Consider the following 19,855-nt stretch of genomic DNA (forward strand, 5'->3'; position numbering starts at 1 on the left):
AAATCCTATAATGAATCCAGAAAAATAGAGTACCCGTGTCAAATCAAGAATTTGAACTCATATAAAAGTAGATAGGTTCCACCATAAGAAACATATCTAGCTAAGTTATGCTCGATTTTTGTTTATAAATTTCATTGTTTTTGCACGCATTCAAACTATTCAAGAAACTAATTCAACATCTTTTAAAAGACAAACTCGATAATTTATGAAACCTGGTTCAATAACTAGGAAGGTATAAACATTTCTCAAAATCATGCTTAATATTTTTTAGGACCGATAAATATGTTCGTGTGTTGCAATTGTAACGGGAGAAACAATAAACGTAGCATTTATAATGGACAACGAGGTAAAATTGGTGCCTTTATATAAAGTGGTATACCATAAATTTGATGAATTTGATCTGTTCGAGCAAATTGAATCATGTATGTTGCATGTATTGTTCATCTAAACGTTCGTTGAGCCTATTTAAACATTGTGCAAACGCTACATGGCGATATGTCGTTTCCATTTAATCATCAATTTATTCAGTTTAATTGGCTGCTTAGACTGTTTAATGGACCATTTAATCCAAATAATAGCTGAACGGTCGGTGAATGATTATTTACCGTTTAGTGTCTAGAAAACCATTGCCTGCAGCCGAGTCCACGATGTGTGCAATCGACAACAGTCCAAGCGTCGAGCTAGCCGTGAGCACCTCAAGTCTACACTAAAAATATACTCCCTCAATTCTAAATTCCAAGACATTTTTATTTTTCTAGATGCATAGGATCTGATTGATTGTCTGCATTAGCTTGTATTTGGGCTTGTGTAATGTAATTTGCCCATATTTAGTTGCTTGCAGTGGCTCTTATGCAGGCTTGTATAGTGCTCAAAGCAGACCAATGCATCATTAGCTAGTATGCCAGATTTTTCATATTAGACAATTCAAATTTGCATAAGCCGATAGACATACCAAAATAAAATATTTTCACATTCTCTACCTTTACTAGAAACATGAGATCTCTAATAGAACATATAAGGTGACTATATGCAATAAAATGTAAATAAACAAATATAGTTTTATCAGACACGACTTGCCTATGCGTGAGAACCAAATATGAAGGCACTGCATATGTTTATACTGGCTTAGGTTGTGCTGCATAAGGTCTAATATAGGTTAAGCCTAATGCGGACAACCATCAGACCCATAGATTTTACTATGTACTTAGATATACACTATATTTAGATTAAAATAAAAATAATATATCTAGAAAATCCAAAATATCTTATAAATTGGAACAAAGAGTGTAGGTTTCTTAATACAAATTTCAAGTGTTATATGTTATACAAAAAAGTATTAGATGCCTAAAAATTATAATAAAAAACAATGTTCATCTCTCAAACGCTTCCTAGTGCAAAACTATAAAGTAAAAGTCAAATTAAAGTATTAGATGCATAACAGTGTTTATAAAAGATCTATTTTTCTTTTGAGTTAGACATAGAGTTCGATCCTCAATTATTTCTCGCGCTTATTATGTATAACTCATAAGTGATAACAACTTTTTTTTTCATAAACTATCCGTTTATGATGTGCCACACTTTTTTTGCCATACCTAAAACTATTGAAATTCGTGAAATTTCACCAATTATTTTTTGAAATTTCAACGAGAGTATGATTTTTCTAAAAATTTTAGTTATAGACAAAATATTAGCATGATTTATTACTACACATCTGTTGAGCAGAACATATGCTCTAGAGTTAAATTGATCATAAGCTAGAAAGCCTAACCAATCGAGTTACGTTCAAGTCACGTCTGGCATCAAATTTGGAAGATGTCCAATCTCATACTCATGACCATAGGTTATGTTATGTTTTGAAGACTTGTGTTAAATTCTTGCTTGTAGTCTATATATAGACTGAAATATATAGAAAAATTAAAGCTAAGATAAATAAACCTAACTATTTACATTTCTATATGATGTCAGAGGCCTCGGGCTTCAGGGGCATAGGCCAGTAGGCAGTAGCCCCCCTGCCCACCTCAGGGTCGACCCTAATAGAGACCTCCTACACGGTGCTGCGAGTAAGTCCATATTAGATACTTACACTAAGGCCAGTCTCAATATGAGTTGTTATCAGAGTTTCATTTGCATTTAATAAGCTGCCACGTAAGCGCTTTTGATGATTTGACAACATTTTGAGAAAGAGAGAGAGAGAGAGAGAGAGAGAGAAAATGAGTTTCATGAGGATGAAAGTCTCTTGGCACGATTACCAATTCTGTATGAGTCATGAAATTAGATGTCTATGAAATTATAATTATAAAATAAGACTTCTATTGAGAGTGGATGTTTCATTTTATGTTACATGACATGACAGTTTTGAAAACAACGCTATAAAACTCACCACTGAGACAGGCCTAACATCAACTCTAACAAGGTCTACGAGGCCCCTACTTGGTGCCCCAAAATAGGAGGCTTCTCAAATAAAGCCTTTTAGTCCTTATTCCTAGGGGCTCTCCATCCGGCTTTCATTCTACGGTTGGCTTATGTTTTCCTCCATCCCACGCAAAACTTCTCGACATCCCACCTCTCGCCTGCAAAAAACGTTGTCTGCGCACGGGATACTTTTCCTCGTGACCTCACTGTAGTCACCCTCTTCGTGCGGCACTCTTTGCCACCGCTTGTCGAGCACCACCCATTGCGACCCCCTATTACGTCCCCCTCTCCCCGTCGCACCAGTTGGCGAGGACCACCGACAGTTGGGTCAGGCGAGGTAGATATGTCAAGAGAGCAGCGTGTGGGCGATACCAGTGCGTCTCCTCCGATGAGATGCCACAACCACGGCTCGTCCTCTTGGCGACTCGCGCATAGTTCCTCTCCTACTGGCAACCCTCCCGAGTCTCAACTACTCCAGATGTGCATAGCTCAATCGACGCTCAAAATTAGAGTGAGCCATGAAGTGAAAAATATGGGCCCAGATTTGAGCACTCCTGTTAGAGTTGCTCTAAGAGAAAGAAAATTTGAAATCGACAAGCGATTAGGAGAAAAAATTAAGGAAATAAAATAAAGGTAATATTGCCTTCACGCGATTAAATGAAGGAAATAAATGAACATGATTTGGCATCCACGCAATTAATAAAGAAGGGAAGAAACGATCGAACATGATTTTACAAAGACACGATGATAAACAAGGAAGGGTAAAAGTTAAAATAGGCAACATGGAAGTACTATCTAAGAGACGCCACTAGTGACTGATCAAATGATTGATCAAAGGTGACGGTCATAAGCCAATCACCTTTTGCAAATGGAACGGTTACAGATGAAGAAGCAGGCGACTTTTCTTAGACTCACTCTCGGAATCTTCATTTAGAGTGAAGAGTCATTTGAATAAAGATCACTTTCCAATATTTTTTTATATTTTGTACATACTTTAGGAGGGTTAATTCCGCTCTACTCCCTCCGCTCTAAAATATAGTGTATTCTGGCATTTGAAAATTGTCCTAAAATATAGTGCATTCGGGGAACTATAAGATAACGTTTACCTAAATAAAAATACATGATTATTTTGTATTAGGAAAGTAATTTATGTACCTACCATATTTCATACAAGGAGACCGGGAGTTCACCCTTTAATCATATGGAATAGAATCAAATTTCAATATATTAGGAAGTTAAGTGAGGACTACATGTGTCTATTGCACTCTACCTTATTTTGTCTGAGAATGACCGGCATGCACTATATTCCAAGATGGAGGGAGTATGTTCGTACTTTATATTTGGAGATCTAATTTAAAAAATTATTGAAGGATATTTTTTTCCAAAATAGCTAACTTCCTGTTAATAAGGAAGGATTATCAATAAGGAAGGATATAAACTTATAAAGTGGCTTTTGCAATTACTCTTATATCAACTGAAAAGTATATCACGGATGCATGCAAACAATAACTGCCAAATCTAGAAGATAGTATCTGTAGAAGAAAAGGAACCAAAGATAGATGTGTTTTTTACAGCATTCTTAATTTATCTGAAATTTTTTAGGAAGTTATTTATTTTGGTACGGAGGAAGTGTGCCTTCCTACGCGGCTCAGCGCGAATCAATCCTCTTCCCCACGCGTCCGATGTTCACGCCGTTTTATCTAAAAACGGCAGTTTAGAGCTAAGACCACACCCATTTTCTCCGTCATCTCTCACTTTTGATTTTCTATAATATCGCGAATGGTTCATGCCCCTGTAACCTCCTGGAAACCGTTATAAGACCTAGAGTAAAGGCGAGAGAGAGAGAGAGAGAGAGAGAGAGAGAGAGAGAGAGAGAGAGAGAGAGAGAGGAGGGAGGATGAATGTCGACGCCGCCACCGCCGCCGTCGCCGTCCAACGTAGGGCACGGGGACAAGAAGGAGAGGGGTAAGGGAGCTGAGGAGGAGAGTCCGGGTATGGCCACGAAGACGCTGAAGGCCGAGGCGGGCAAGGACGGTGGTGCCCTCATCAACATCAAGGTGCACAGCCAGACCGCGGATGACGTCTTCTTCCACATCAAGCGCGGCGTGAAGCTGCGGCGGCTCATGGACATGTACTACGGCAAGCACTCGCTCCACCCCAAGGCCGTCCTATTCCTAGACCCTCACGGCCACTACATCCGGCCCAACCAGACGCCCGACGAGGTCGGCCTCGAAGACGGCGACACGATCGATATCATGCTCACATAGGAAGGCGGCGCTGCGCGCGAGTCAGAGTTCTGCGTGAGAGCCGAGGATTTTTGGGTTTGATCTAGCACTAGTTTGTCAGTTTGTTCTTTCTTGGGTTTCTTCTCTTATGATTATGATTTGTTTGGAACCCTATGCGGTGTTGGTTGCTGAACTGTGAATTGTCATCCTGCGGCTCCCTGCCTGGCACTCGGGATTGCCTGGACTCTGATGATGTCCGGGTTATCTTCAGACTCGCCCGTGGCTTCACAGTCCACAGGGGAGGCGGAGGCGGCGCTTCCTCTGTCTGCTCCGCCAGATGCCGCTCCGCTCCCGCCAACTCCTCTAAAATCAGGACGCAGAGGACGGGCAGGCAAATCATTGAAATTCCACCCCAACTCCTGCAATCAACACACAGGAGTCAGTTTTCCACAGTATTAAGATATTTACAAATTATAATGTCAATATACTTATGGCTAGCGGATTCTAATGATCATGCTCCGAGTACTGGTATGGTATCGCCTGTACCGACACAAGCACGTTCTGAATTCTCTCTAGAACTTCACCTTCCGTTAGTTCATCAGCGGTTACCCAGGCTGGGTCCTCTGGGCCGGTGTACTTGAACCCATAGTGGATCCTCTCTTGCAAAGGCTGTATTTGGCGTCTAATGAAGCTGGCAACTACTCCAACTCCACTAAGGCCTTGGTCCTTCATGGCTCGGATTTGCTTGAGGAAAGGACAAATACCCTCAAGTTCCGTCGCACTCAGCGTCTCCTTATCCCAATGATTGTTGGGCACTAGCACGGTGTCGCTATGGACTTCTAGGGGGGCACATGTTTCCCACATAAAACCACTCGGCTCTCCAATTTTTCACAGAATCCACCAGGGTATAGAGAATATACTCGTTCTTCCTCCCCACGCGAAATTGAATACCAGCACCCCCCAAAATGCTTGGATTTGCAGCGTCCGGGTGCGCTTTCAGTTTGAAGAAATAGCGGAAAAGAGTGATGGAGGGGGGAATACCAAGGAAAGTTTCACAAAGATGAAAAAAATCGACAGATGTAGGATGAACTTAGGGTTTAGATGGTTCAGGGTTATGCCATAGTAATGCAAAAACCCATGTAAAAATGGACAAGCGGGCAACCCTAACCCATGCTGGATGAACGGAATAAAGAGCACAATTTCACCCGGCTCAAGATTGGGAATGTGGTGTTCACGAGGCGCCTTCCATTCCCATAGCTTCTAGTTAAGGAGGTAGCCCTGATCACAAAGCTTTTGAAGGTGCTTTGGCTTTGTGCTTGGCGCCGGCCAGATCTGGGCGACAGCGGCCATCTCCGACACCTCCAACGCCCTCTTCTCGGCAACCTTCTTGGTGGCGGCACTCAGGTTATTGCCCTTACCCATCAAGCATAGCTCTTTTTCAGATCTAGGGTTTGAGGGAGACGGCGCTCACAGCAGGCACGGGGGCTTAAGTAGAATGCGGAATGCGATGGAGGAAGAAGACGCACAGGGTCGTTACCTTTTATATAGGGATTCCACTACCGCACGACCCGATAATCACACCAACAGGCGCAGCGTTTCGGTTTCTCTTCCATTTTAATGACGCTGCGCGGTTTGATACGACGGTTGCACGCCTTTTCTTGATTTTCCACGCATTAGAATGTGTTTAGACTTATTCATTGGATTTCCTCCGTCCAGGTACCGGCCATGATACGACTGTTATTTACACAACTACATTGTGCAGTACCTGGATGATTTTGTAGTACTTGGACAATTGCTTGATAGTATGCACTACACAGCGTAGTACCCGGATGATTCTGCAGTACTTGGACAATTGCTTGACAGTGTGCACTACACAACGCAGTACTCGGATGATGATTTTTTATTCAACAACAGTACCATGGATACAAAGTTGAACACTCTACACGATTCAAGATCACTCAGTACAAGATTTTTTTAGTCAATAACAAAGACACACCTACTTGGATATAACAGAGTACTCATACTCTAAGTGCTTCTCAATAGGTACTTTTCTACCCGATGCACCTAGATCCAAGGGAAGAGTCATGCATCCAGGTAGATAACAAAAATGTAGTGTGTCCTAGCCTAGAACCTTGGGTAGACTGTCCGGTTACGAACATTTGTTAGCCGCCTACCCTTGGGAGCATAGCTACTGCAACAGGAAGCCTATAGGCTAGTACGTAGGATGAGCTACTCGCACATCTTGCCACCCAACCGATGCCATCTGTACACATTCAGGTCCGAGTATGACCCTTCATGGACAGACGTCGATAGGCACCCTAGAAGAACTAACATGGGACTGTTGGATGTGCTACCCCACCAGCCGTCATAAGATTTCTTCTAGTTGCAGATCCAGACTACTCTACTGTGCACAACTGTGGGTTTAGACTACCTCTAAACCCTCTCACAAGAATTCTTCTAGTCACTATAGCTTTTGGCTATGCCAACCGAGTACTCCTAGGGACTGGTCTACTTCGTTCACCACCATATTTGCAAGCTACAAACTCTGAGCCACTTTGCTTCTTCTACAACTGAGGTTCAAGTGCTTGCCAGGGGTTTTTTATAGGCGTTTTGACGATGTCTATAAACCAGGTTCACACGAAATACACAGACAAACTACTGACTCCTACACAGGTTCACGTGCTACACTACAAGGGCACAATGCGTCCCACTACACCTTTTAGTGTACAGGCAGCCTTTTTCCAGCACATGTGAAGATACAGTACACCCGGTAGCATCTTTGATGGCATATTCTCACGGATATACTGAGCTTCTTTGGACCAATAGTACAAAAGCTTTGCATGTGACTTCGATAGGTCCTTCCTGCTTCTGTACAAGCAGACAGGGCAATAATTTTCATTAACACTCTCATCCTCTAGTATATTCTTTTCAGATCCTTGTTTTGAGTACAAGTACTCGGACACAGGCTCAGGGGCTACAGGGTACACATCCTCTACGGATATTTTTTCTTTTAGAGCCTCTAACTCTTTGTTTTGCAAACAGAAAGAGGCTTGAGGGCTACACTCAGTGAGTGCACTTTCTTGAAAAGTGCACGTCACTCGGAGGCTTTGCAGAGCACCTCATGGCTTCACTCTCAAAAGCACTCAGATTACAGTTGTTTCTACTCGGCAAGACCAGGAGGAGCAAGAAGGCTTCTCAGTTCAACTATAACACACTCGAGGGCTTGACAGATCAGGGTCCTAGGGGTTCCCCATGGGAGTTCTACCTGGATGGGCCCTGGGATGGCCCACGATCTTTTAAAGGACGTGAGACAAGGTGGCGTGAACTTTAAGCTATTCTAGATCAACTTAGTCGGCTTACTATGAAAGCTAGATTCTGTAATAGGACTAGGACTCTTCTCTTGTAACTAACTAGGACTAGATATGTGCCTTTACCCTCTCCTTTGTATAAAGAGAGGTACAACGTGTCCCCTTGTAATCCTAACAATCATACAATCAATCCAACGCAAAAGGCTACACGTCGACTGGACGTAAAGGCTATTACTCGATAAGAGAGCCCAAACCAGTATAAATCCTTCGTCTCTTTGCGTTTACTGTCGAGTTCTGCGTACGCCGAAGCCCACCGAACACCATCCTGGGTATGCATGATGGATTGCCGGTCATTAAACACCGACAGCTAGCGAGCCAAGTAGGGGCTTTCGACGACTTTGTGATCGAGAGCTCGGTGGACCTCGACAACATGATTTTCTCGGTAGGAACCACCTTCATCTTTGGCTCCTGGATCTACAAGGCAGATGATAATGGCAAGCTCCAAAGTTGTCTCATGGAGATCTCGATGCCTCAAGCTTCACCAGATGTCTCGACGATCACACTAGATCAACTCGCCGAGAAGTTTTCGCACCTCTTAATTTCTAATTCAACTCAAACTCAGGAGGTCACCATCAACCATGACTCCCACTCGGACACGTGAATTTTGTCCAGGTTGGAGATCCCATCTGAAGTCCAACTCGAAGACCTAGTTCGTTTTTCACTTGGACTCAAGAATTTGGCTTCAATCCAACGCAAATAGCTACATGCCGACTAGATGTAAAGGCTATTACTCAACAAGAGGGCCCAAACCAGTATAAATCATTCATCTCTTTGAGTTTACTGTCGAGTTCTGCATACATCGAAGCCTACCAAACACCGTCCGAGGTGCCCCCGTGATGGGTTGTCGGTCATCAAACGTCGACACTAAGGTGGAGAAGATCAAGATAAGACTTGGCTTGATGGACCAGTTACAAACATGAAGAGCAAGTTGGAGGCTTTGGAGCGATGGACCCCGTGGCGGTGAAGCTTGAGCAAGACTTGGCTTCGATGGATGAAGGTAATGGTGAAAAGCAAGTGAGGTCAAAATCGATGAACTAATATGGTCACGTGATGATATGAAGTGGATTATATCATTTGTGATCTTATTGGTGCATGTGTTGCATCGACATTGGAGGAGATGGAATGGAATGTGCAAGGCAAAGGTATAACCTATAGGACATTTTATTTCTTTAGTCATATGTGTGTAGAGAAGTTTATTACCGGGTTTAGGATAGATGGCCGTACTATTAAGAGGGGCAAACTTGTTTGCATATCGGTCATCTAGTGCCACTCGAGTGATCTAACTTTGCATCGTTGCTAGGATCGAGTGGCGTGTTGATTTGAGTGACTAATCCTTTGAAAAATGTTTGTGAAAAGCTAACACACATGCACAAGATGGTGAACACTTGGTGGTGTTGGCACATTTACAAAGGAGAAGTTGTTGGAGTTAATTTGGATCAACTTGGTGAAGTTGGAGAAGAAAAGGAGAAAAAAGAGTAAGTTTGGGTTGTCCGAGGGTCATAGAACGCAACAAAACTTGTACCCAACGCGCAGCACTTCCTGAGGGGTGGCACCGCCCTTTCCGGTGTGCACCGGACAGCCTAGGGCGGTTGTAGGGTCGAGATGACAGACTAGAGGAGGGTAAATAGTCCTTTCTAAAATTAATCGTGTCGGCTAATTGAAACAAGTGCAGAATTAAAACAATCGGTCTAGATAAGACTACATCCCTCTATCTATGTTCTCTAGCACCTTGCAAAGATTCTAATTAAGCAACTAAAGTGCCGGACGAGCTAGAGCTCACCTATCCAATTCTAGGAGCAAGGTCACACAAACCTATGCCACTAGTATTTTATACACCGGGGAGCTCCTACACAATTCTGATAAGCAAAAGCACAAAGCTCCTAAGCTCACTAGCAATGCTCAATAATAAGGCAACCAATGCCAAATTAGAAAGCGCAAATACTTAGCTACTCAAACTAAGCAATGTGACTAACAAGGTTACACAAACCAAATTAGCCATGCAAGGGAGCTACTTCTATGCTATATAAGCAAAAAGGTAACTAGTGAGCTACATAAGCCAACTAATTATAAGAGCAACTACACAAGCACAATGTATATGAAAGTAATAACAAGCTTGTGTAAAGGGATTGCAAACCAACGGGAAGAACAATGTTGACACGATGATTTTCTCCCGAGGTTCACGTGCTTGCCAACACACTACGTCCCCGTTATATCGACCGCTCACTTGGTGGTCGGCGGCTAATTGGCATCACCCGCCAAGCCCGCACGTCGAGCACCGCAGGAACCTATTCCGAAAGTGAGGGTAGCTCAATGACACACTCAACTAGAGTTGCTCTTCACGAGTCCCGCGGGGCGAGCACAATGCCCCTCACAAAGCTCCTCTCCGAAGCACCGCACAAGCTTTTTGCGGGCTTCGATGGAGACCACCACCAGGCCATCTAGGAGGTGGCAACCTCCAAGAGTAACAAGCACCACCGACTTGCAAGACGACCACCTAGTGCCACTCGATGCAACCTCATGATGCAATCGCACTAGAATCGCCCACTCACTCAATCGGATGAACACTATCAAGCTAGAGTGAGTTAGAGGGCTCCTAAGTACTCTCAAGTATGGACACAAAGTCCCCTAAGGTGCTCAGCAACCAGCCCAAGGCCGAGACCCCTTCTATATATAGCACCCACGAAAATAGAGCCATTGTACCCCTTCACTGGGCACAGCTTGGGGTGACCAACGCTCCAATCAGATCAATCGGACGCACCCTGCCAGCGTCCGATCAACGGATGGCTGCCATGTCATCCCTGGCTTCAAATACTAAGTGCCCAATCTCAACGGTTAAGTTGCGACCGGACGTAGCACAATGTATGACCAGACATAGGACCCTAGTGTCCGATCACTTCTAGTAATGTTCCACTCGTGACCGGAAGCGTCAGTTTGAGCGCGACCGGACTTAGGACCCCAGCGTTCGGTCACTTCCAGTAAGGTTCTAAAGACGCTCAACTATGATTGGACGCGTCCGGTCAGTCATGATCGGACGTAGCATCAGCGTTCAGTCCTTCTCCTCTTCTGTGTGTTGCCATGTCAGCAGGACCGAACGCACCCACCCAGCGTCCGTTCGAAGACCGACGCCTATGCCTTCACTGTTGCCACTGACCGAACGTAGGACCCCAGCGTCCGATCACTGCGTGACCAGCGTCCGGTGCACTCTATGAAACCCTATTTTTTCTGAACAGGGCGCCAGTGGCACTGACGGACTATCCGCACTCTACGGGCGGACACTCCACCAGTGAAGTTTTGAACCCTTTTCTTTACCGAGTTGATCCACATCAACTCCAACTTCTTCTCCTTTATAAATATGCCAACACCACCAAGTGTACACCACCATGTGTATGTGTGTTAGCATTTTCATAATCATTTTCCAAAGGATTAGCCACTCAACTTGCCACGCCACTCGAACCTAACGACGATGCAAAGTTAGATCACTCAAGTGGCACTAGATGGCCGATATGCAAACAAGTTTGCCCCTCTTGATAGTACAACTATCTATCCTAAACCCAGTCATCAACTTCTCTACACACCTATGACCGGTGAAATGAAATACCCTAGGTTATACCTTTGCCTTGTGCATTTCATTCCATCTCCTCAAATGTCGATGCAACACATGCACCAACACAATCAATAATGATATGATCCACTTATATCATCACGTGATCATATTGGTTCATCGATCTTGACTTCACTTGCTTTTCACCGTTGCCTTCATCCATCGGAGCCAAGTCTTGCTCAAGCTTCACCGCCACGTGGTTCATCGCTCCAAAGCCTCCGACTTGCCCTTCACTCTTGTAACCGGTCCATCAAGCCAAGTCTTGTCTTGATTTTCTCCACCTTGATCACATGACTCAATGTCATATCTCATGTGCAATGAGCTCCTTCATCATCACATGTGTGAGTTTTGCAACATCTTTGAGCCATTTCCACCTTCATGGCATATGTTGCTCACACACATGTACCTGTGGACTAATCACCTGTGTATCTTACTTAAACACATTAGTCCACCTAAGGTTGTCACTTAATGATTAAAACCAAACAAGGACCTTTCAGCGGTGGCACCGCCACCCTAGGCAAGGTGCACCGCCACCCCCTGCAGTGTGCCAATTTTAGCAGCACCATTCTTCGTATTTTGGGCATAACTCTTAGCTCCGAACTCTAATTTCGTTGATCTAGGACTTTTCAGAAAGCTAATGAAATGCTCTACAAGCTTGATGTGGTAGAAATTGATTTAGAGAAAGTTTTGGTCATCGGACTGTCCGGTGACCATGGTGGTGTGGCACCGATGCTTTTTTCTAGAGAGGGGGAAAACTCATCAGGGGGCACCCCCACCCCTAGGGCGGTGCACTGCCCCTCTATGTTTGGTGCTAGGGTCCCAATGGCTAGTTTGAAATAGCCGTTGCAATTCGACCGTTGGGCACCGCCACCCTATGTCCGGTGCCCGCACGTTGCTGTCCGGTGACCGCATAGAAATGTGCTACTTGGCTTCAACGGCTCTATTTGGCTTGGGAACTATAAACAGAGGTGGAGCTCGGGCTTGGCTGAGATTGAGCACCTTGGGGATGTGTTGCCATTGTGTGTGCTTGGTTTGAGAAGCCTCTAACTCACTTGTGCTTGCGAGAAGTGCGAATCCATTGCGAGTGAGTAATTCTAGTGCATTGCATTATGAGATTGCATCAAGTAGCACTAGGTGATCGAGTTATAAGCTGGTGGTGCTTGTTACTCTTAGAGGTTGCCACCTCCTAGACGGCTTGGTGGAGGTCTCCGTCGAAGCACGTAAAAAGATTATGCGGTGCTCCCAAGAAGGATTTGTGAGGGGTACCATGCTCACCCCACGGGAGCCGTGAAGAGCAACACTAGTAGAGTGTGTCATTGAGCTACCTTCACTTGTGGTTAGGTTCTTACGGTGCCCAACGTGTGGGTTTGGCGGGTGATGCCAATTAGCCGCCGAACCACCAAGTGAGCGGTCGACACAATAGGACTAGCTTGGTGGCAACCAAGTGAACCTCGGGATAAAAATCATCGTGTCATCTTTATCTTTCCATTGGTTTGCAATTCTCTAACACAAGCTTGTATTTACATTCATATATATTGTGCTTGTGTAATTGCTCTTGTATTTAGTTAGCTTGTGTAGCTTGCTAGTTACCTTCTTGCCTGTGTAGCATAGAAGTAGCTCCCTTGCTTGACTAATTTAGTTTGAGTAACCTTGTTAGTCACATTGCTTAGTTTGTGTAGCTAATTAATTTGCGCTATATAATTTGGCTTATGTAACCTTGTTATTAAGCATTGCTAGTGAGCTCAGGTGGTTTTGTGCTTTTGCTTACTAGCATGTGTAGGAGCTCCCTGTTGCTTGAAGTACTAGTGGCTTAGGTTTGTGTGACCTTACTCTTAGAATTGGTTATGTTAGCTCTAGCTAGCCCGACACATTTGTTGTCTAATTAGGATCTTAATAAGGTGCTTGAGAACTTAGATAGAGGGGTGTAGTCTTGGATAGACCGATAGTTTTAATTCCGTATTTGTTTCGATTAGCCGGCGTGATTAATTTTAGAAAGGACTATTCTCCCCTCCTCTAGTCCGCCATCTAGACCCTATAGCTGCTCCCCACTCTGCACTGCGTCGTCCGAAAGAAGGGTGAAAACGCATGTTGCAAGCATATATTTTAAGTATTTCAGATGTTTCATAGGTATGTTACAAGTGTTTCATACGGATGTTGCAAAAGTAGATTGGGATGTTTCATATGTTGCAATGGTTGTACACGTATGTTGCAAGCTTCTGTTTCTAATGTTTCATCTGTTTTTTTACACGTATGTTGCAAGTATGGTTATGTGGATGTTGCATATGTTTTCACACATATGTTGCGAGTGTTTTATCTGATGTTGCGTATGTTTGCAATGTTTTTCATATGTTTTTGCAAGTGTTTCATCTGTCTTTAGACGTATATTTGAACCACTGCATCTGGATGTTTCAAAAGTAGATCAGGTGTTGCACATGTTGCAATGGGACCCATCTTCTGCAGCCACCAGCTTCAGGTGCTGGGCCAAGCGGACACAGACGGCGGAGGGGGCGTGAGCGGTCCCCGCCGGTCTAGCTGCGCGCGCCCCGCGTGGGCACGCGGAATGCAGGCGTTTTGGGGGCGTGCACAGATCGAGACTAATTTGCGAGACGATTTTTTAAGCCTAATTAGTCCATAATTTGACAATGTGTACTAATGACGGATTAATTAGGCTTAATATACTGAGAACTTATATAATTTATTTTATTATTACTATCTGAACACTCGATGTGATACCCACATACGATACTCTACGTGACACTCCTAAACTTTAGCCCTAGATTTAAACACCCAGATACCAGAACCAAACATCCTGGACCGAAGGGAAACGGGCCAGTTTCTTGTTGCAAAGAACCGACTTAAACATCACACTGAACAATTTTCAGAAGAAGATCCATATCGATACGGCGATACCATCGTACTCGTCGTATATACGACAATTAAATACCAGGACCGAACAATTCTGAAAAAAGATCCATATCGCATATACGACAATTAAACACCAAAACCAAACATCCCAGACCCAAAGGTGAAACGGGCCTGTTTCTGGTTGCTTGGAGTTGGAGTTGGGAGTGCGTACTGCGTAGGCCCGTCCGATCCGTGGCTCGTCTAGGCATGGCCACACAAAGCACGAATGGTCATCGTGCACCGCAGCGCGGCCTCCCCTTTCTATCTTCTCCAGCTCCAAATGGCGCCACCGCGGCGGCCAGGTTATCTTGTCCAGACGTGCATCCTCCGTGTGATCCATTCCTCCCCGCGCCGTGCTAGCTAGTAGTTGCAAGCACCAGCAGCTGACCACCAAACGTTAACGCACGCAGACAATTTCAACAGCATCCATCAGGTTTAGGCTCTGCTGCCGTCGTTGAGCGCACCTGAAAGCAATGGAGATCGTCGCCACGCGCTCCCCGGCCTGCTGCGCCGCCGTGTCCTTCTCCCAGTCGTACAGGCCTAAGGTACGTACGGCACCTTCATATGGTCACTGTATGTAGTGGAAAGTAGCAGCAGCTCATCGCACACGTGCCGCAGAAGCTTTTAGTAATTTGCTGATGGCTGGCTGGCGCCACACGTATGGCAGGCGTGCAGGCCGCCGACCACGTTCTACGGCGAGTCGGTGCGGGTGAACACGGCGCGGCCGCTCTCGGCGAGGCAGTCCAAGGCGGCCAGCCGCGCGGCGCTCAACACCCGGTGCGAGATTGGAGACAGCCTGGTGCGTGTCGTCAGTATAAGCTGTGTGCGTGCGTTGGGAGATCGATCGAGTTCATGGCATGCGAAGAATGAAAGAAGCTGACGCCGCTGCCGCATGCTGGGTTCGCCGGTTTGTGGTGTGGTGTGGTGTGGTGTGGCAGGAGGAGTTCCTGACAAAGGCGACTCCGGACAAGAACCTCATCAGGCTGCTCATCTGCATGGGGGAGGCCATGAGGACGATTGCGTTCAAGGTCCGGACGGCGTCCTGCGGCGGCACTGCCTGCGTCAACTCCTTCGGCGACGAGCAGCTGGCCGTCGACATGCTCGCCAACAAGCTCCTCTTTGAGGTGTGAAACGAATGATCTCGCACCAGTAGGTCACGGTTCATTTCAATTCTCTCACGCCTGCTCTCTGGCTGCAGGCTTTGGAGTACTCCCATGTGTGCAAGTATGCGTGCTCTGAGGAAGTCCCCGAGCTGCAGGACATGGGTGGCCCAGTTGAAGGTACTACCATTTCTCCTCCTCACTGTGCGTGACCAAAGCTTCCACCGATTGTACTATGATGACAAAACTCAAATAGGAAAAACAGTGATTTTGTATTCTTAATTAGAGAGCTGCAGCTGCAGACCTTCAGTGCAGTGCTCAGCAGTGTTACTAGTCGGCCAGCATATGCTCCCTTCTGCATCTTCAGAACACTGTAGAAATATATGTAAATGCTAATCATCGACAGAAGTATGCCTTACCAAATTAGCATGCAGCCTGCTTGGATTCTAGTTTTAGATGCTTTCTAATCACCAAACTGCGACATGTCAAATGTGCCCATGGCTTTCAAGCCTTGCACCTCGCCGAAACAACTACGTCTACACACATTCTTTTCGACCGTAGCTCTCGATATGCAGAAAACCAACAACTGAGGAATTAAAGACTCAGCGATTCAGATCGGCCTGATTTTTATCACATCTCGCAGGCGGTTTCAGCGTTGCATTCGATCCCCTCGACGGCTCCAGCATTGTTGACACGAACTTCACCGTCGGAACCATCTTCGGAGTCTGGCCCGGCGACAAGCTGACTGGCGTCACCGGCGGCGACCAGGTCGCTGCCGCGATGGGAATCTACGGCCCTCGCACGACTTACATTGTCGCCCTCAAGGACTGTCCTGGGACACACGAGTTCCTCCTCCTTGACGAAGGTGCGCCTGAATTAATTTTCTGCCACTGCCCACTGGGGAAATGCAGAGCGGCAGTGTGCGATGTAGGAGTAGGTGTTGTTAATCGAGATCTTCACGAATGTTGCAGGTAAATGGCAGCATGTCAAGGACACCACGACCATAGGGGAAGGGAAGATGTTCTCTCCTGGTAACTTGAGGGCAACATTCGATAACCCTGAGTACGACAAGGTACCCCATTACTAGCTACTCTGTTAGCATTTTTTTTAGGTATCTGCTACGACCTTCTGTGCCTAATCGGTGCTATGTAATATATGTATCCTCAGCTCATCAACTACTACGTCAAGGAGAAGTACACATTGCGCTACACTGGAGGAATGGTTCCCGATGTCAACCAGGTACTATCACAGACAGTGGCGGATGCACGATGCGGGATAAGGGGGGCTAAAACAATGGAGATGTTGATTTGTATGAAGATTTAATGGTGAAATCAAGCTTTTGTTACAGTGATTAGTGGTGAAATCAAGCCACTAGGGGGGGCTGGAGCCCCCCAGCCCCCCCCCCCCCTGGATCCGCCCCTGATCACAGAATCTTTAGCTGCTGCAACTCAAATTCACACCCTTACAAAACCACACGCAAAAATTCCGACACCTCAAAACCCATTAATTAACTTGGATCACTGTCACTTGTATGGTAATCTGAAATGCCATGGCAGTAGCTCAGGAGTACATATTCAAAAACTGAACAGTGCCATGATTAACCTGTCATGTCAATTCTACACCATGCACCAAACAGACAAATTTTCAGAGAGGGCAAGGCAAACTTTTGAGAACAACAATTTGGTTTGGTGTTGCCAGTAGATGTCTCGGACTGTAGTGTTACTGCAAGCCCATGCTAGTGACTATTGAGCTGTACCAGCGTCTGCTTTAAGCAAGGCCACGCCAAGCAACACAGCAAAATTCCCCACAGTGACCCAACCTTGCTTTAGGTCTTTTCCGATACTACTTTCAGTATACAGAACTTGCGTGACCACCAGCATGCTTGATGATGCCTGTGATCGATGACGCAGATCATAGTGAAGGAGAAGGGCATCTTCACCAACGTGACGTCCCCGACGGCGAAGGCCAAGCTGCGGCTCCTCTTCGAGGTGGCGCCTCTGGGCTTCTTGATGGAGAAGGCCGGCGGGCACAGCAGCGACGGCAAGCAGTCGGTGCTGGACAAGGTGATCAACGAGCTCGACGAGCGGACCCAGGTGGCCTACGGGTCCAAGAACGAGATCATCCGGTTCGAGGAGGCCCTCTACGGCTCGTCCAGGCTCGCCGCCGGCGCAACCGTCGGCGTTGCCGCCTAAGGTTTTTGCTGCGGAGTGGCTCTGAATTACTAGAATCCAATCGGGTGATGCGTATAAAGATGGATGGGCTTGTAGATGTTGGAGTATAAGTGAATTGCTCGTCTCTTCCCATCAGAAACCTTTAGGTTGAACTAATCAGTATATACAACTCAAATAATTATTGCCCGCTCATATTCTCCATCTGAGGCCGAAATAGCCTCCACGTGAGAGGGAGCGTTGGAGTATAAGTGAATTAGCCATCTCTGCCATCAGTTTAATCTCGTAGAACCCTACTGCGAGGTATATTTTGTATACGGTTGTACGTGCGTGCGTGCATGCATGCATCAATACATGGCAACACTCGTGTCATCGGATGTCTGCATGTCTAATCTCTCGGTGGGCAATCTCCGGCCCTGCAGCCTTATTTCTTGTCGATGCTGTCGTGCATGGAATAGCACTGCAACAGAGTCCATGTCCCGGTCAGTGTTTGATGCCATACTGGAACAGCACTCCATGTCCATGGAGTGGGCTGTCGAAGAGAAACAGTAGTACTACTAGAGCCGTAGGCCGTAGAGTACGTGTACGTCGATCCACAAAGGCGCTTGGTTTGCGGCCCTGGACCTTGAGAGAACTACTAGACCAGCAAACAGTCCACGATCCTGACTCAAAGACCATCCCGTCCCGTTCCACGACCCTATTGCTCTTCTGAGAAGATGTTCCAGGGTCAGGGCTATGGAGGCATGATACGACGCGGCAAGGTCAGCTTGATACACGGGACTACAGTGCCGTTCATGGTATGGTCCGCTCCGGTCGGCACACGTGTACTGGTGCCCAAACAAAAGGTACACTGATTCACTGCAGTCTTGAGACCATCTCCATCCTTCCACCGTGAACGACGCACCAGCTAGGTTACCGTCCAAACGTACATTGTACTCCTACGACACTTGGCCTGTTGATTGCACAATCGATCGATCGTGGACGTCGAGTACACACGCAGTCCGGTCCGGTGCCCCTAGCCACGAGCCCACGACAGGAAAACCAGCCTGCACTGCGGCAGTGTCGTGTTTAGCATTACGTTCGATTATGGCGTTTTTATATTAAGGTAGAGGAAAAGTTTAGTACAACATGCCTTCGAACCTTCTAGGAGGTCAATAAAGAATTAAATGAAAGCTCAGACCCTCTCTAGTGTATTATAAGCTAGGTTATTACAATGAACAGAGTTCGACCTAAATTCGTGGCACCGGTAAGGAGGCCTATGCCCTAGTAGCCGGATGGCAACGCCGTTTGCGCACGCCTATGTCGCCAACCAGAGGAAACAACTCACGCAACGTCTGTATATGAGGGGGTCGTCATTGAATACTTTATCGTATGTCATGGCTGATGTTGATGGAGGCGGCATCCTACTAGAGAGCCCCAAACGCTTTATGACAAAGAACTAATGTCGGGATAGGAGCTGTGGCCACGGTCGAATACGGTGACTTCGTGAGGCTCCCTGAGTTCCTGTCACGTGTCTACGACCGACAGGAAGCACATCTCCATGCAGCCGCGGTGGCTGCATGCCCACGTCCGCCAAAAAAAAACACGCGGCACATTCCATGGGCGACGGAGGTGACCGGCCGCCGTCAGTGTCGTCGTTGCACTGCAAAATGCAAATGCATACCTGTTGGCTTCACTAAAAAGCTGAACTAAAAAGTATTGTCGGCCAATTTATTGTGAAAAGAAAATACTATACATAAATTCCAACAAACATGACCACAATTGAACAAACCAAAAAAAAAAGTACCAAAAGAGGACGAGGCTGTGCGCGGTAGAGTGGTAGGGGCAGAGGGAGACACCGCCAGGCACGGACAGTACCACGCTAAATGGCAAGGCGTCGCCTGCGCCTCGTGTTCTCCCGGTCCGCGTGATGTCCGCCCTCCTCGGGGTACCGGGTACGGCGGGGCAGTGCCGGCGATGTGATCCCGGCGACGCGACGCCCGGCCTGCCGACTGCCGAGGCGGGCCGTCCGGTCCGGTCCGGTCCGGCCCGTCACGCTTTTACGTGTGTTTGGTTCCTCTTCTAAAAATTTAGTCAC

The 19,855-nt window shown here is 46.3% G+C and overlaps 2 protein-coding genes across 2 annotated transcripts; both read left to right on the top strand.

Moving 5' to 3' along the window:
- The first annotated feature begins 4,313 nt into the window (after positions 1-4,313).
- Positions 4,314-4,679, top strand: LOC136453551 (small ubiquitin-related modifier 1-like). Its single transcript, XM_066454111.1, has one exon. It carries the CDS (start codon positions 4,314-4,316, stop codon positions 4,677-4,679), a length of 366 nt encoding a protein of 121 aa, XP_066310208.1.
- A 10,095-nt stretch (positions 4,680-14,774) lies between these two features.
- LOC136453552 (sedoheptulose-1,7-bisphosphatase, chloroplastic) lies at positions 14,775-17,967 on the top strand. Its single transcript, XM_066454112.1, has 8 exons — positions 14,775-15,055; positions 15,178-15,309; positions 15,449-15,634; positions 15,709-15,790; positions 16,254-16,475; positions 16,582-16,682; positions 16,778-16,849; positions 17,521-17,967. The coding sequence occupies exons 1-8, from the start codon at positions 14,984-14,986 to the stop codon at positions 17,800-17,802; spliced, it is 1,149 nt and encodes a 382-aa protein (XP_066310209.1). The 5' UTR covers positions 14,775-14,983; the 3' UTR covers positions 17,803-17,967.
- Positions 17,968-19,855: the final 1,888 nt, after the last annotated feature.

The sequence above is a fragment of the Miscanthus floridulus genome, chromosome 5, assembly GCF_019320115.1.
Source record: "Miscanthus floridulus cultivar M001 chromosome 5, ASM1932011v1, whole genome shotgun sequence".
Lineage (NCBI taxonomy): Eukaryota > Viridiplantae > Streptophyta > Magnoliopsida > Poales > Poaceae > Miscanthus > Miscanthus floridulus.

Coding starts and splice junctions, on each gene's coding strand:
- LOC136453551 (XM_066454111.1), top strand. CDS start 4,314: ATGTCGACGCCGCCACCGCCGCCGTCGCCGTCCAACGTAGGGCACGGG.
- LOC136453552 (XM_066454112.1), top strand. CDS start 14,984: ATGGAGATCGTCGCCACGCGCTCCCCGGCCTGCTGCGCCGCCGTGTCC. Junction 15,056..15,177: donor CCCAGTCGTACAGGCCTAAG/GTACGTACGGCA, acceptor CACGTATGGCAG/GCGTGCAGGCCGCCGACCAC. Junction 16,683..16,777: donor ATAACCCTGAGTACGACAAG/GTACCCCATTAC, acceptor ATGTATCCTCAG/CTCATCAACTACTACGTCAA.